The sequence below is a fragment of the Chiloscyllium punctatum genome, chromosome 45 (genome assembly GCF_047496795.1).
Source record: "Chiloscyllium punctatum isolate Juve2018m chromosome 45, sChiPun1.3, whole genome shotgun sequence".
In the NCBI taxonomy this organism is placed as follows: domain Eukaryota; kingdom Metazoa; phylum Chordata; class Chondrichthyes; order Orectolobiformes; family Hemiscylliidae; genus Chiloscyllium; species Chiloscyllium punctatum.
The window spans coordinates 12,676,403-12,694,710 of NC_092783.1; the positions used below are offsets into that span (position 1 = coordinate 12,676,403).

The window sequence follows — 18,308 nt, forward strand, 5'->3', positions numbered from 1 at the left end:
TGAAAGAAAAGACTGTGATTTATCCAAACATTTTGCTGAACTGTGTGATCAGCGCTGTGAGTAGTGAATATTTTTGTGGAGAGGTGGGATGCGGACTCACCTTTGCATGTTTTCCGGTCGGGTTGTAATGTGAATCCAACAGGACAACTACAGCGGACTCCTGTGACAGCGTCCTGACACGTGCTATCACAGCCTCCATTGTTCACAGCACAGGTCTCTGTGAGAAGAGAAGTCACGATTAGGTAAAGATCAAAACAACATCAGATTAAACACCATCAGTAACAGCTTCACGATGCACATTGCAAAAGTGACTACACATAATAAATTATTCCCTGTAAAGTGCTTTGAGATTTCCAATGGTTGTAAAGGGCGCTATATAATTTCAAGTCTCTCTGCTCTTTCTTTCATTTGGAACATCAGAATATCCCTGTACAGAAAACACGCGTCAATCTGGAATTCATCAGAACTGAAATCAGCTGCTTTCCCCTTAAGTTCAAACACTGAGTAGAGGAACTGGAAGGTTGCTAATGTATCATATCAGTTATACAGGCCTTTGCTCCACCTTCCTACTTCCCTGTCTTCTCAAACTGATGATTATAACTCCTTGGAACTGATTACCCTCTTACCAAGGTTGCTATCCTTCAAGCCTGAATTTAGATTACTGTGATTTCATCTGATTACCTTTAGTCCGAATTCAATTCAAACTTGAATATCAAACAGCCCAAACTCACACTGGAAACCTGGTGGGTTCTACTAGGAAAACAGAACAATTACAGTCATTTAAAGCAAGCTACTTTGCTACGAGATTTATCTCAGTCATTTTTCAATTGCTTGACCATCCCCAGTGTGTCCATGTTACCATCTCTTTAGTGTGATACATTCATGTGTGTTATCACATGCTGCCCTCTCTTCAATCCCTCCAGATCCTACCGTCTACCCCAGAGGGCTGACCGAAACTGGTCAAGCTCAGAGAGTTGGCATGAGGCTGAGGTTTAATGTCACCATATCGAAATTTGAACTGGGGTCAAAAATCAAAAGTTAAATAACTTCTTAGATCAGAGACTATACCGATTATCTTGAATAAAAGTGATTTGCTATGTGCTAAGCTTCTTGGAAATCTGCCTGCAGCAAAATGAAAGTAAATAACTTTGTGGTTTACAATAACACAATCTAATTAATGTCAATTGATCAGCGCCACATCTCCAACATAAATGTCACATGACACTGTATCTAAACAGATCCTCTCTTGGCAAACCTGCTAAATGTAGAAACATTTTCCTAAAGAGTCTGCCAGCAGGTGGAATGATTTATTGTAAAACGTTCACCATTGAACCATGTGCTGATCAGCACCACTATCCTGGGGATCATTCTATATTGAGGTGGTGAAACTCAACAAGTATGGTTTAAAATGGCAGTGGAGTTGACAATTTGGCATGATCACAGTTGGAGTGCAAGTGCAGTCCTGGTCACCTAGAGCTGTGCAAATACCGAGGACATTTGGCAAACATCCAAACCGATCCCAACTACCTGAGTGATGTGAAATGATCAGAGGTCAAATGAGCAGACAGATATCATAGAATCCCTATAGTGCACCAAGAGGCCATTCAGCCCATTGAGTCTGCATCAATGTTCTAAAGAGCATCCCATCCAGCCCCAGACCCCACTCCCAATGATCCTACATTTCCCATGGCTAACTCGCCTAGTCTGTACATCCCTAGACACTATGGGCAATTTAGCATCACCAATCCACCTACCCTGCACATCTTTGGATTGTGGGAGGCCACCGACGCAGCCACAGGGAGAATGTACAAAAACAAACTCTCATCCTAGCTGGAAGTGAACCCAGTTCCCTGGCACGGTGAGGCAGCAGTGCTAACCACTGAGTCACCGTGCCATCCCTATGGGTGTTGGAGGGGTGGGGGGGATGATGTTGAATACATGAAAGGCTGAATAACTGAAGCAATGTAAGTATTTATGACAAAAGCTAGCAGGAATAATTGTAGACAAGCAGGCAAGTCACTACACAGACTTTGAGATATGACAATACAGCTTGATGCAAGCCTGACAAAAATGGAACATGAAAGGTTGAAGTTTAATAAAACAACCTTCAGGCTTCTATTGTTATTTCTTTTTGATCTTTTCACTTCTCCATTAAACGGAAAGTGCACTTTCAACTTTAAACGCTATGCTTAAGGAAGACACTACAATTTACACAACACTAAAGCCTACAGGATTTTATGTTTAAAAACACAAAAGGCTTTAGAAGTAGTGGGGAGGATGAAGTAACCAGGAGATGCTGGTTCAAGTCCTACCTGCTCCACAAGTGTGTAACAACTCTACACAGAGAGATTATTAAGTATCTACTCTTCACCCAACATGTGTTTTGCACTCAAACTCCTCGTGTATCCCTCACTCACGGAGTCTCACCAGTGCTGCGGCTTCTCCAGTCTAAGTCCGTTTCATACATTTCTGCAGGGTTCTGTGTTAAAGTCAAGCTATTGTTGTTATCCAACTAATTATGAACAAATACATCAACCGAGTGCAAAATTATGCACTTATGAAGACAACTTTGAATCCAATAAGTTTATTTCAAGCAAGGGTGACGGTGAATCTCTCAGGCCACACAATGCTTCAAAAGCAGATTCTGTAGATCTCGACTTGACTGGAATGGGATTTTTGAGCTTGGGCAAGTTTTCAATCCAAAGCCTGTATCTTTTATTTCCCCAGTAGTTTACCTGCCTGAATGCAAGCCTGATTAATCGGTCTGGGATCAAGTCTAGTGAGGAATACTCCAGGTGAGGCTGCGGGTTGGACATAGGTCATAAGTCATCTGTTGGGTCAGGAGGGGGCATAACCTGCAAGTTATGACAGGGAGTCGTGATAGGAGTAAGGAATCCTCATGCTCCATAAACAGTGCTGTAAAGTTATTGACCTCTTTCATGAAGCAGTCCTCTCTTCCATTCACCTGCCGGGTTTCCCAAGGCCTGGGAATCTCGGTCAGCCAGGGTTAAATCTGGAAAATAGGTTAAATCTGAGGCAGGCAGCCACATTATTGTATGTCAATGACCAACCTGCCTTCCCTTGTCCCATTTCCATTAGAACCAAAAAGGGCATCTGGGGTCAGATTTGAGGTTTTAAAAATGTTAACATCTCGCCCAAACCTGACCCATTAGTTTTATTTCATGATTAAAATGGCCACTATAATTTCCAGGGTGGCACGGTGGCACAGTGGTTAGCAATGCTGCCTCACAGTGCCAGAGACCCGGGTTCAATTCCCGCCTCAGGCGACTGACTGTGTGGAGTTTGCACATTCTCCCAGTATCTGCGTGGGTTTCCTCCGGGTGCTCCGGTTTCCTCCCACAGTCCAAAGATGTGCAGGTCAGGTGAATTGGCCATGCTAAATTGTCCGTAGTGTTAGGTAAGGGGTAGATGTAGGGGTATGGGTATGGGTGGGTTACGCTTCGGCGGGGCGGTGTGGACTTGTTGGGCCGAAGGGCCTGTTCCACTGTAAGTAATCTAATCTAATCTAATATACGCTAGTACTGTAGAAACAACTATGCTTTCGTAAAGAATGAAAAAAATCATATGAGTCTTGAAATTGTAACAATCTCTTCATCACAAGGGTGGATGATGAGAGGAATTGGTGATACCATTTCTCTACAACTCTGTTAATTAGTATTAATGGATGGAAGTCATATGGCAGATCCTGGACCGCTGAGCACAGTTTACTGACGGAACCAGGAACTATTGACCTGTATGAAATGTACATTCAACTCCACATACGAAATATTTCAGCAGCATGGGGCAAGCAGCATTAACTTAAATACTCTTGGCCCTGTCATCCATGACAAGCATTTAAAGTTTTCTGTTGGCTTGCCTGCATCCTAAAACTCACAGGAGAACCATCAAAAATCCAGCACTGATCCCCAATTGAATGCTGGCAGCCAACATAAACACTGCAAACTATGTAATGTGAGGCCTTTGGAGAATTCATTAGAATCAAACAAATGTAAAATGTGTTAATGCTTTCCAAACAAAAACACACCAACTCTTATTTAAACCTAACCAATTCTGAGAGATCTAATGCAATTGTTGTAGTGGAATTGTGCCTTAGCGAACCAATAAATTCCAAGAAAGTTTAGTTTTGTTTTGCTCTCCCTCAATTTAATTTACTGATATTAATCCTTGGCCGGGAATGCAGAATTCTCATTTAAATCAGTCATTTTTCTTATTTATAGATTACAGTAGAACAGGTTGTTTATATGGTTATGTACAGTCTTAAGACAGCACCCTGTTTCTAAGGCTTAGATAATTTCATAACTGTCCCTGGAATTCAACAGAGGGATATAACAGGCTTTGCTGAAACAGATTGCTTGGTTGATTAATTACCTTATGTGGGGTTTTGCACAGGGGATGTTACCAGGTTTTCTTATTGCAGTTATACAGAGGCTTGACTACTGTATGCAAGTTTGGTCTCCTAGTCTGAGGAAAGACATTCTTATTATTGAGGGAGTCCCAGAGAAGGTTTATCAAAATGATTCCTGGGATGAGCAGGATGGACATATGAAGAAAGACTGCATGGCAGCAAGAAACCATCTGAATGATGGCGGCCTGGGCTGAGGTGACTAAAGAGGTCAGTGCCCATGGGCAGTTCAAGAGAAATAGGACAACAAACGATCTGCTGGGTGGGTCAGTTAGTTCAGTGGTTGGATGGTTGGTTTGCAATGTAGAGTGACACCAACAACATTGATCAATTCCCATACTGGTTGAAGTCCCCAAAAAGGACTCTCCTTCTGAACTTTGATCGTTGCGTAAAGTCTGGTGAGACTATGGCAACTCTATTATTCCCACTGTCTATTAAAGGTTTACACTGTTTTGAATGTGAGTTTATGTTGGTCGCCTCAGATAGCTTTTCACCAAAGGCTTGCATGACAAAAGATGACCCTGTGAATGGAGCCCCCTATCTGAGTTAGCCTCACTTGTCTGCCCTGGTCTTGGTTGCTGGTGGCAGCCAGTGTACTTGCCTCACTATTACAGTTTAGGAGCTTGGTCAGGTCTCATTACTATCATTAGGTATTTAACAACAACAAGCCAGACTGCAATCGATTGTGACTTCTCATGAGCTGATCCACGTGGAAAGGCTTCATCCCTAACATTAACATTAGGAAGGAGCAAGGTAACTGGACGACTGGAGGCCGATATCAATGCTGCAGGTACACACCTCATATATACAGTCAGTTTTGTGAGCACATGTGTTTCCCTCCATTGAGCCCATGTATGTTATTACAGCAGGCTGGGGTGCTGATGGATATGCATGACATGTTAATAATTGTGTTCCAAATCATGAAGGTTAGGAAAGCAAATCTGCATGAAAGGTTCTATGACTTATAATAACATTTTAACCCTCCATCACGAAGCTGAATATTTCCCTCACTGCGCCCCCTTTACAATTATATTTCCCCTCCCACCCTGCTGTTCTATTACTCTATTACTTCATATGTTATGATCTGCCTGTACTACATGCAAAACAAAATATTTCACTATACTTAGGTACATGTGACAATAATAAATCAAATCAAATCAAATCAAATCAAATAAGAGCTGTAAGTAGACAAGAAAATTTTATCCAGTAAGCCTGATGACTGGGAATGTACCAATAACTAGCAAATGGCTAACAAAATGTTGTTAAAAAGAAGAAAAAATTAGAACAGGAGAGCACATTTTTCAGGCATATGAAAATAGATTTTAAAAGGCTTTACAAGTATATAAAAAGTAGCTAATGTAAACACTGGTTTCTTTGAGGCACAGGGAGGAGAAATTAGAATGGGGAACGAGGAAATGGCAGAGACATTGAATAAGTATTTTGAGTCTGCCTCCACAGTAGAAGTTACAAGTTACACATAACAGAAATACAGAGTAACCTAGGTACTAAGGAAAGTCAGCAGAAAAGAAGGACTGGAGAAACTCTAGGTAGTGGAATCTGATAAATCCCTAGGAGCTGATAGCCTATATTCTAAAGTTCCAAAAGAAATAGTTGCAGGAACAGTGGATGTGTTGGATATGCTTTTGAAAAAAAAACTAGGCTCCAAAACAGTCCCAGAAGTTTGGAAGTTAGCAAATTTAACCCTGCTGTTCAAAAAAGGAGGGAAAGACAAAACAGTAAACTACAGGTCTGTGCAAAGACCATGTTGTATTATCTTTATGTTTTAAATTGTGGACTGAAATGGGCAAGTACTGTTTTAAATCTAAGAATTGCTGGAGGATTACTAAATGTTTTGAAAACAAGTAACCTGGCACCCACTGTAAGCTCTGTTCACACTGCTGCTGATTCAAGCAGTAGTGCAATATAATTTGCAGATGAGCTAGAGACAACATTGTGTACATTGCAGCTTTGGTTGACTACAAGCAGCTGTTTAGTCTATGGGCTAGCAATGACAAAGGCCATCTATTGTGTGATTGGTTCCCAGGTAGCTGAACAGTTTGTGGCTAAGTACAAGATTCAGAGAAGCCAACAGATGTTCACATGCTCAGGAGGTGGGTCTGTTCTCTGCAGTAAAATCCACTTTACGCCTGAAAAAAACAAGTTTATGTTCCTTCAGCAGTTGCTGAAAACTGTGACTTTTAGTTAATAAGTCAGAAACCGTTTTATAAGTATGAAGCAGCCACCCGGTGTCTCCTGCAAACCAGTGAGGCATTTGAAGAAGGAAGACTGAGAAACAGTTTTCTGATCAACACAATAACTATCTCAGCAAACTCTGTGAACAGAGACCACTGAACTGCTTTCTCAGTTTTTCTTCTGTTCATAGCACCCATGTATTTTTCTGCTCTCTGTGTGTGTGTTTCTTGGATGTACATGTGAGCGTGAATTGGAGCAGGTGTTAAGGAGAATACTTCAGCTGTAGCTCCTGACAGCTCTGAAAGGTTCACAGTGGGCATGAGGGACATGCTATGCATGCTCTCTTTGCAAAAGACTCTGCTAGTAACAAGCATGATGGCACCCAAATAAGCACAATAGACCTGAGCAAATGGGACTGAGTGACATCATTGGTAGTAATGGCAGTATGCACATGTGTACTGAGAGCTTTGGGTCTGTCAGCTAGCATTCTCTTTCTCTTTTCATTTCAAATATGTACAAAGATCTGTCTGTGATTTCTACCATCACAGCACTTAAATGATATGTAGACGCTGGTGTTGGATTGGGGTGTATAAAGTTAAAAATCACATACCACCAGGTTATAGTCCAACAGGTTTATTTGGAAGCACTAGCTATCAGAGCACTGCTCCTTTTGATGACCTTCTGATGACACCTTCATCAGGTGACAACCATCTGATGAAGGAGCAGCACTCCAAAAGCTAGTGCTTCCAAATAAACCTGTTAGACTATAACCTGGTGTTGTGTGATTTTTAACTTAGCACTTAAATGCACACTAAATTAGTAAGCAAAATGTTTTAAAGAGTTGTTGCAGAGAAGCAAGCGGAAAGGGGAGCCATTCTACTGTTTCTCACATGGCCAGAGCAGAATAGAAAAGGCGATATTTTTTTTTTACAAAGCATGAAACTTTTAAAGGTTGATGTTCAGAAGGACTTGGATGTACTTGTACAAGGCACACAAGTAGTTCAGATTCAGATACAGCAAGTAATTAGGAAGGCAAATGTCATGTTAGTCTTTTGGGCAAGGGAATTAGAATGCACAAATACTGCTATAATTGTACAGGAATTACATCAGACTACACCTGGATTACTGTGTAATTTTACATTGGTTCATATTTAAGGAAGGATATACTTGTATCAAAGACAATATTACAAAGGTAAAATAGATTGGTCTCCAAGATGACAAGATTGCCTTACATTTGGATTGAAATGCAATCATATACAAATGTCCATCCTGGTCTGCTTTGGTCTTGTGACCTCTACCATGAGGCACATGTGTAGGCAGCAATCTTATAGGGATGTCAACAAAGAGTCTATTCTGACCCGACTGTGCTGTCTGCTAAGCATAGCGCACCCAATCTTGTGAGGCTGAGTAAACTGGGCTACATTCATTAGAAGAATGAGAGGTGATTGTATTGAATCACTAAATATTACAAAGGGGTTGATAGGGAGATCCTGACATATTGTTCTCCTGGTCATGGAGTTTAGAACAAGGATCTGATGATTTAGGACTGAGTTGAGGATAATTCTCTGCACTCTGAAGTTTTGAAATTCTCTTCCCCCAGAGGATTGTGGATCCATCATTGAATACATTCAAGGCTCACAATAGGCCGGTTTTTGGTCCCTTGGAGAGCCAAGGGTTTTTGGTCCCTTGGGAAGTGAGCAGAGAAGAGAAATTGAAGTCCAAAATCAATCTCGATCATATTAAGTGCAGAGCAGTCTCAATAAGCCGGATGTTCTTCTTTTCTTATTTCTTACATTCTTATGTAACAGCTTGTTTTTGTATTGTACCCTTAAGGTAGCAAAATGTTCCACAGGAGTGTTAATAAATGTTGACGTCACTTAACAAATGTTAAGACAGGCACAGTAGGTTTTTGTTAGTAATGTTTTACTTTTCATGATGTCCAAGAAGCATGATATCACGCTACTCCCACCCTGTAGCATGAAATCTTGATCTTTGTTGAGTGACGTCTGGACCTAAATATCCCAATTTGGAGTTCTGGTATCACATTACCCATTTAGGCTGAGATGGGCTAGGGTAGTGTAGATTCAAAGTCCTCTAAAAATCACAGGGACTATACCCACTTGAACATCTCTCTTGCTGCAAGAGGGCTGAGCAGGAAGCAGCTAAACATGCAGGGGACACCACAAAAGCAGCAGGACGCTTTGATAAACCTGTGAGAGGCTGCACTCAACAAAAGGATTTTCAGCTCTGAGTCTCTCCCTAAGATGCTGCACTGAGGACAGCTGGGTTACGCATTTGCACCTGCAGTTCCCAGAAATCCGATCTTATTCACTACTTTAACCAACATTTTCTTTTCTCTCTGCAAGAACAAACAATGCTATGACTGCTATCTGTCCGGCCACACTTCCAAAATACATAAGCTCACTACTTACTTGCACTTCACTTTTGCCAAAGGAAAAATCCCCAAATCAAATTGCCCTTTTAGGTTCCCACCATCGCCCCCACCACCAACCGACATCTCGCCAGCTCTCTACCTTCAAAGTCTCCTGACATCTGTGAATCTTTCAAAGCTTAGCTTTTAGATTTTCTGGCAGGCTTCACTGACCAGCTCTGTTTCCCATTATATGTGGAAATGGTGTATGAAATTGTAAATCCAAGCCATTTCCTTGACTGATTACATCAGATTGCTCAACTCCAAGACCCCATTTCTTGTAGTTAGCTGCGGTATCTCAGATTGAGCCAAGCACTCACCAACGCAGGTTTTCCCATCAGAGTGCAGAGCAAACTTCAGATGGCATCCACACTTCGGCCCTTGATCGGTATCGTCACACGTGTGCTGGCACCCCCCGTTTCCATAGTTACATGTCACTACAGAGAGAAAACGCATCATCAAGTCTCGATAAATGCTTGTAGGGTGAATTTAACTGACCCCTAGCCTCTCAAATGTGTCAAAGAACAAGTTTTCAGATTCTTATCTAACCACAGCAAGCAACTATCGCCTTTTATAGTTGGGAAGCAAACCATCTCGGGAATGTTTCTTTAGTTGGTTTATTTTCTTATCCAGAAAAAAATGCTACTAGTTAAAAAGAAATTTGATATAATCGGATTTTGTTTGTTTATTTTGTTTTCCACAAAAAATTGCTACTACTTTAGAAAAAAATGTGATATAATCAGGACCACATTCCTTTTCCATTAATAGAAAAACAATGACTTTTTTGTCAGAGGCAAATTTTTGGAATGCTGACATATTTGAGGAACACTATCCTTTAAGATAACAGTTTTTCCTCATTCTAGATGTGGCTGCCCAAATGTCAAAATCACAATTTAGTCACGAGTTCACCAGGGATTTTAAATCCCCAGGTCGGAATTGTGTTTCACCCTTTTCCTTCTGGTCTCTGCCTGAACCACACAACGTCCCTCAGCTCAAAGGGACGGGCAGATGTTTTGCTTTCATGATTGCAATGTAGGTAAATGTGAGGTCATCCACATTGGACCTAAAATAATGAAAAGACAGTTTTCGAAACAGTGGAAAGCTGGGAACGGTGATGGCTCCAAGAGAGGTTCAAATAGCTAGACTATTTAAATACTATTCATAACAGATAATCCAAAAGGCTAATGGAATTCCATCCTTTAAATCTGGAGGACTATAATACAAGGAGTTGAAGTCATGCTTCTGTTGTACAAAGACTAGCCTCAGACCACACTTGGAATTGCAGTGAGCAGTTCCCGGCACCAGTCTCTGATATATCGTTCTTGGAGGGAGTAAAGCATCATTACCAGAATCATCCTAGGACTCCTCAGGGTAAAGTATAAGGAGAGATTACACAAACTAGGGTTGTATTCTCTGGAATTTAGCAGGGTAGGTGGTGACTGGAATGACGTCTTTAAGCAACTAAGTGGAACAGAAAGGGTTTGACTCATGGTTTGTCATTATGTGGTACCGTTCCCCCCTACAGTCACACCTTTCTGTCTAAGATTTCCCAGGATTTTTGGCCTTCTTTTTCAATTGTTAAATTGAGCAAAAGGTTTAGTCGAAATTACAAATCTCATTTTACTAAGAATCCAAGATGAAAGACAAAACTGAAGTTGAGAATTATCATCCCATAGGTAACTGCTGGTTAGGCCTTGGCTGTGACTGAGCTCATGATGAGGCCTCAGTACAATCCCACACCCCTGATCTTCACCCACTATTTTCAAGGGAGTTGTGAAGGGCAAACCACTGACCGTCACTGGCAGAGAGGGTGGAGGCAGGGGTTGAGGAGTTCATGCTGATTTGATATGTCCACGAGTGCAAGTTTGATAATTTTGAGGGCATTTCCTTCATCACCTCAAGCAAAGCATCTACTATAATGGAGAAGATTGGAAATGAATTGTAAAGGGACTAAACTTTGTGGAAATTGAAAGTTTGCAATTCTATTGAGTGAGCCATCTATTTCTAATATACAAAAGCCGCAACGCATCAAATGTGTTAGCTGCTTAAAGTCCCTTGTTTTTGGGGAAAGAAACTTTGAAAGCTAATTACCTTGACAATGATATTACATTGCTAAACTTCACAACTTGTGCTTGTAAACCTGCACTGCTTTTATAGACTATCATAAACCCACGTTTGGATGCAGATTTTGCTTATAAAAGGAAATCATAAGGTTGTAAATGCACACAGCATTTACGTTTTTTGATACTCATGCTTGTGGGATCTGGCTTTGACCAGGCAATAGTAAGTTATATATACAGAAAACAGGATCAATCAACATGCCACTAAGACCTGGTTACCACCATGTTGTAATTTCAAAAAATACTCCCATTCCCACTCATCATCGTAAACTCGAATGAATGCCAGTATTTAAGACTTCCAGCTGTTATGTACCTAACACGTGTCCCCACCCGCCCAGCCTATTTGTAATCTTCACAAATATCTACCAGATGATTTCAATTAAAGATGTTGCAATATATAGCAGATTTATTGCCCTGGGTGAAGATAGGTTGATGTTTCAGGTGTAAGCCCTTTGTCAAAACTCCCCTTATTTTCACTACACAGACCATCATTGACCTGGCAAACACATCCAGCATTTCAGTATCTGATGTTAGCAGTTTCTCTTCTTATCTCCTTTATTAGCTTTAACAACAATGTTGCAAGACATTGGCCAACATGTACCAATGTTATAAAGAGAATATTGAATTAAGTTGGTGAGTAATGATGGAGAGATTTCACAGGAATAACTTCTTCAGCCACTCAAGCCCCTAACCCTTCGAGTTTGATCATATATGATTTAGATTTCAAATCCATTTAGCCACCTTTGGTCCATGTCTCTTACCCATCAACGAATGAACTGATTGAATTAAATTGAATTGACTTTATTGTCACGTGTACCGAGGCACAGTGAAAAGTTTTGTCCTGCAAGCAATACAGGGCGGATCACAGAGTTAAATAGCATAGATAAATAAATAATAGGCAACAGCGGCAAAACAAAAACACAGGTACAGGCGAATGCTAAGAGTTTGTGAGTCCATTCAGTATTCAAACAACAGCAGGTACAAACTGTTAATGTGTAGGGGGGCATGAGTAACATCCTGCCGAAAGTCACTAATGAGTTCCTTGGTTTTGCCAGCATTGAGAGATAGGTTGTTCCCAGTGCACCATTTTTCCGGGTCTTCCATCTCCCGTCGGTAGTCTGTTTCGTTGCCATCTGAGATTCGACCGACTATGGTGGTGTCATCAGCGAACTTGTAAATGGCATTAGTCTGGTATTTGGCGACGCAGTCATGGGTATACAGTGAGTACAGTACGGGGCTGAGTATGCAGCCCGGGGGGTGGGGGAAGTCCAGTGTTGAGTGTGAGTGAGGATGAAATATTGTCTCCAATCTCCACTGATTGTGGCCTGTGGGTAAGGAAACTGAGGATCCAGTTGCAGAGAGTGGGGATTAGTCCAAGATCACTAAGTTTAGTAATCAGTCTCGAGGGGATAATATTGTTGAAGGCTGAACTGTAGTCAATAAGTAGGATTCTTATGTAGCTGTTCTTGGGTGTCAAGATGCTCTAGTGAGGAGTGAAGGGCAAATAATATGGCATCTGACGTGGATCTGTTGGTCTGATAGGCAAATTAGAGTGGGTCAAAAGTAGTGGGGAGGCTGGAGTTGATTAACGCAATGATCAGCCTTTCAAAGTGCTTCATGACCACCGAAGTTAGGGCCACTGGGCGGTCGTCATTGAGACATGCTGCGTGAGCCTTCTTAGGCACAGGGATGATGTTGACCCTCTTGAAACAGGCAGGGCCAGTAGCCTACTGCAGGGAGAGGTTGATGATGTCCGAGAAGACCTCTGTCAGTTGATCTGTGCACGCTCTGAGTGTATGGCTTGGTACTCTGTCTGGTCCCATCGCTTTCCTCAGTTTCACATGAAGGAAAACTGATCTGATCCCTGATGTAGTGGCTTAAAATGTCATCACACCCAGAACCCTTGTATTTTTATAGTGCCTTTAACTTTGTAAAATTTCTCAAGCGGCTTCACAGGATTGTTATTGAACAAAATCAGGCAGTGAACCACTCAAATAGATATTAGGACAAATACTCAAAAAGCTTGATCAAGGAGATAATTTTGGAAGAGAATGCTCAAGGAGGACAGAAAGGCAGACATCGGTCGGGAGAATCAGGGAGGGAATTCCAGAGCTTTGCCTGGCAAAAATTGGAGATAAGCAAGAGAATAGAATCCAGCTCGATCGTCTGTCATCTACACCATCTTTCGAAGAAGAGACCTCTGGATCTATACTTCTCTTTAAATGGGAAGATATATCCATATTTCACCAAAATGGCCCAATTCTAAGTTTATATTCTGATTCCTTCATCAGAGAAAGAACTTACAATCAACCCCCTAAATCAGTTAAACACCATGAATAGATCACCCCAAACTTTCTAACCTCAAGGAAATAAAAGTCAAATTCTTGTATTTGGTCCTTTTAATCCTTTACGTCTAGAAATATTCAAGTGACTGATGGATTGATTGATTGCATTGTAGGTTTAATTTTATTGAATTAGAATTGCTTCAGGTCTCCCAGACTCAGTTGGGCCCCTCTCCTTTTCCAGAAAGCTTGATAAATAGGGTTTCGAACACAACCCTGTCAGGAATATGCTTTATTTTCTTGATATCCTTATATTTATTCCATCCACTACAACTTTCTTCTCTCCTCCTTTGAATGTGCTGACATATTGACCAAATTCATATGAGCTTTGTCAAAGCACCTCTAGACTATTAAATGGCTAAAAGCATTATAACAGAGTTCTGATCTTTACCAGGCCCTCAACAGGCAATTCCAGAGCAGTCAAATTGGCTGGAATGCAATGATAAGAGCAAATCCTGGTTATTGCCGGCCTGGTCCTGCGGCAGCATCAATTGCAAGTCACTGTTCTTTCTGACAACATGCTCCCCCCACTACCCTCAACTTGTGGGGCCTTATTTCTCAAAACTCTACTGACTGAACCACAGTGAGACCCTTCAAATGTATTTTTAATTCCATTTGTGAGGCTGATTATAATTCAGGGAGACTCATCCCTCATGTTAGCAGATCAGCCACCATCAGCCACAATCAGCCACGTGGATGTATGGTGGATCACTGGTTAGCACTGCTGCCTCACAGTGCCAGGGACCCGGGTTCGATTCCAGCCTCAGGTGACTGTCTGTGTAGAGTTTGCACGTTCTCCCTGTGTCTATGTGGGTTTCCTCCCACAGTCCAAAGATGTGCAGATTAGATTAGATTATTTTAGATTAGATTATTTACAGTGTGGAAACAGGACCTTCAGCCCAACAAGTCCACACCGACCTTCCGAAGAGCAACCCACCCATACCCATTCCCCTATCACTACGGACAATTTAGCATGGCCAATTCACCTAACCTGCACATGTTTGGACTGTGGGAGGAAACCGGAGCACCCGGAGGAAAAAACCCACGCAGACACAGGAAGAATGTGCAAACTCCACACAGACAGTTGCCTGAGGCAGGAAGGTGGATTGGCTGTGGAAAATGCAGGGTTAGGCTGTGAGTGGGAAGTTCTTTGCAGGGTTGGTATGGGCTGAATAGCCTGCTTCCAAACTTTAGGAATTCTATGAACAAAAGTTTAAAAATAACAGTTTATAGAGTTACCTTCAAGCTACACAATCTCCTTCCAAGGTAATATCTTCAATAACGCACCAGCTTTAATGCTGGTGAGATAAGACACAGATATACATTTAGACTTACACTTGCAGTCCCGTTGGTTCTTTGTGAGTTCAAATCCGGGTCTGCACTCACAGGCTATTCCACCCTTCGGAGTTTCTCGGCAGATGTGAGCACATCCATGGTTTTTATTCATACAGTTCATTCCTTCTGCAAAGAAGATCATGAAGAGAAAGAGTCGATTAAATAACAGTCTCATTATAGTACAGTTTAAATGGCATTGCATCAAGGAATCAAAATTGAGCACAGCAAAGAGGAACACTGCAGACCAATACCAATCAATGTACAAATTCCCTTGGTTCTTTTCTTGACATTGCTTTTATCTTTTTCTCACTAGTGTTTCTCCACCAATCATCACCTTTCTGAGACCAGGTTCCACAAAATGTTCGATAGTCCACAATGTCTCATCCAAATGTTCTGGACGTATATGGAATAGTGTAGGTTAGGTGGGCTTCAGATTGGTATGACTGGTCGGCGCAACATCGAGGGCCGAAAGGCCTGTACTGCGCTGTAATGTTCTATGTTCTATCTAAATGCGCATTCTTCATTGGGCTGAAGTTGCAGTGGTGTCAAATGTGCAATGTGACATTGTCAAACATTACTGGACGTAGAGCCTTTCCGCTATTTTGAAAGAACTAGTTAACAAGTTAGTCAGCTGGTTGACGATTCCATTGACTGAGCATTGGATGGGAAAAGTTTTGGGAGTGTTTTATACTAGATATGATGAGGTGGCACAATGACAGAAGGAAAGGCCTGGCACTGGAATCCATGACAGGTAGCACGGTGGCTCAATGGTAAGCACTGCTGCCTCGATTCCAGTCTCAGGCAACCGTCTGTGTGGAGTTTGCACATTCTTCCCGTGTCTGTGAGAGTCTACTCTGGGTGCTCTGGTTGCCTCCTGCAGTCTAAAGGTATGCAGGTCAGGTGGATTGGCCACACTAAATTGCCCTTAGTGTCCAGGGATGCGCAGGTTCTGTGGATTAGCCATGGGAAGTGCAGAGTTAGAAGGTAGGGGGATGGGTCTGGATGGGATGCTCTTCGGGAGATTGGTATGAACTCGATGGCCAAATGGCCTGCTTCCGCAATGTAGGGATTCTATGACTACAGAGCCCAATTTGTACAAGGTATGTGAAAAATAAAATTTATTGAGCCCTCATTCAGTGTGAAGCTGTGATTTTCTTTCCAGGATTCCAAAATAAATTGAGCTCCCAGCTTTCACAAAGCAAAATACTGGAAATATTCAGCAGGTCAGTCAAGATCTCTTGAGAAAAAACAGAATTAATGCTTTTGGTCAATGACCTTTCAGCAGAACACAGAGGTAAAATTTAGGGCTGTTGACGCAAAACGTTCAGTTTGTTTCAGGGTGTTGCCTGAGCCATTGAGAACATTTTCAACTTTGTTCCCTCGGCTTCCACATTTCCAATGGCTTCTTGAGGTGAATCTATTATAGATCTCAATGTACCACAAGCCTCCCAGAAACATGGGCAGGCCACAGAAGGGGCACAAGGAGGTAACTGAAGTCCTATCACACAGAAATGATGGCTGCCATGGGAAGGTATAGCAGGGACCGAAATATCTTTGAGAAAAATCTACAAAGATAAATAATTGTATATTTTAGTAACTATTGGCTGCAGGTTTATACAATTACTTTGTTGGTTCTGCAATTTAATATGCAGAACACTGCAGTGAAGAAAAACTGAAGTAAATTTCATTGCTTACATTAAACACCAATTTTATTCCATTATAATACAATCATCACTCAGGAAACATACTCAGACTATAAAATTTCAGGCTACCTTACTCTTCACTTTGTTATCCTGTGATTGGACCAGACATTTTGAAGCTGTCTTGCAATGAGTGTTTAATATTATCCAGTTTTAGTTTTAATTGAGCTGTTAATATTGGTTCCTGATTAACAATAGCTACTGTGACACCAGTGTGTTGGTAAGATCACCAGAATTGAAAAGAGAAACTTTAAACAAGTCAGAAACCTGAAAATGTCAATTCCCAAGTTAAGTTTAAAATGACAACTTATTGGTGGAATGTTAAGTACTTTTCTATAGGAACCATTTCCTGCTAAAATTTTACCCCTTGGGGGCCTCTGCAACCTTAATTAAGAGGCACAGTGCGATATAACTAAGTGGCCCCGACATGTATCCCAAAGATAGAGTATACGGAGATTCATATTAAAGTTGGGAAATTGAACACTTCATATAGAGAGCTGAAATAAAATGATGACCAATATATAATTATTCTGTGCAATCTTCTGTGAAAATACTTTCTCACAGTAAAAAAATTACTTCAGATTTGACTTTTTTTATTCATTTGGATGTGAGTGTTGCCGGCTAGATCAGCATTTATTGTACAGAGAACAGTGAAAGGCCAACCGCTGCTGTGGCTCTGTGGGTCAGACCAGGTAAGGATGGCAGATTTCCTTCCCTAAAGGACATTACTGTACCAGATGGGCTTTTACAACATCCAGTGGTGATTATATGCTCACCACTGGGCCAACTCTTTTTTTCCAGATTTTTACTCAATGAATATTTTTAAAATCCAAGTGGAAATGTTTCAGAATGATTGCTCTCCACACCATATGGTCAGTTTAGGGGGTCACTGTCTCTAAACAGTGTACAGAGGTGAATGTTCATGTGATTCATTACTTACCATGCAGACATGGGAAGGTGGGCAAGAGGAGTCGTGGGGGTTGTTTATGTCATACCCCTGCATGGGGGCACAAGAAGAACCTTTTGAAATTACATTTCACTTCTGATGTGCTATAAACCACAACCCTTAAACAAGTTGGTCTGACTCCATGACACTTGTGGAGGACTAGGCAATGCCTAATCTGCAATGCAGGTTGGGGATGCTGAATACAGGTTCATGACCTGAACCAGCCTGCATCCTCAAAGATACTCCTGAAAAATCAAAAAGACTGGGATTTGGATTGAGAACCCTGGAATTGGGTTTTTTTTGAAAAGGGCTCCTTAGTCATGCCACTTTGGCCAAAGTCCAGACCTATGGGAGGAGGAGGAAGAGATAATGTCATTACAAGAGGAAAATAGAGGGGATAAAGTGATATTTACTGCTCCCCTTAAAAAGGACAAAGTTAGAATCCTCCACAGGTTGTCACCACCTAACACAGGAATATTGTTCAGTTTGTTTCAGTTAATCTAGGTTACATTGATGTTATACACAGGATAACTCAATGTCTCTGAAGCATTAAAAGGCATTATACATTGGCAGGGAACTGCAGGATGTAAATATTGTCCAATGGGTGATGGCACAGCCAGGGAAATATCTGTAAGAACATTGAAGTGATAGGACAGGGTGGGTTAGTGGCTGCGCCAGTGATACACTTACCCAGGACTCAATAACTGTTTGTATGCAGTATTGGCAACATGCAGGTGTAGGTGTCCTGATGGGGTTGGAAGCACAACCAGCACAACATTAACCAATTCCAATTATGTGTCATCCCTACACACCTTGCC

The 18,308-nt window shown here is 41.5% G+C and overlaps 1 protein-coding gene across 3 annotated transcripts in view; it reads right to left on the reverse strand.

Moving 5' to 3' along the window:
• Nucleotides 1-18,308, reverse strand: part of LOC140467163 (signal peptide, CUB and EGF-like domain-containing protein 3) — a 377,653-nt gene that overhangs the window by 116,578 nt on the left and 242,767 nt on the right. For all 3 annotated transcript variants that reach the window (XM_072563295.1, XM_072563294.1, XM_072563296.1), the window contains 3 exons: nt 14,845-14,970; nt 9,368-9,484; nt 101-217 (listed from right to left, as the gene is read on the reverse strand). In XM_072563295.1, the coding sequence (XP_072419396.1) occupies nt 101-217; nt 9,368-9,484; nt 14,845-14,970 (360 nt within the window). The remainder of the gene's footprint in view (nt 1-100; nt 218-9,367; nt 9,485-14,844; nt 14,971-18,308) is intronic.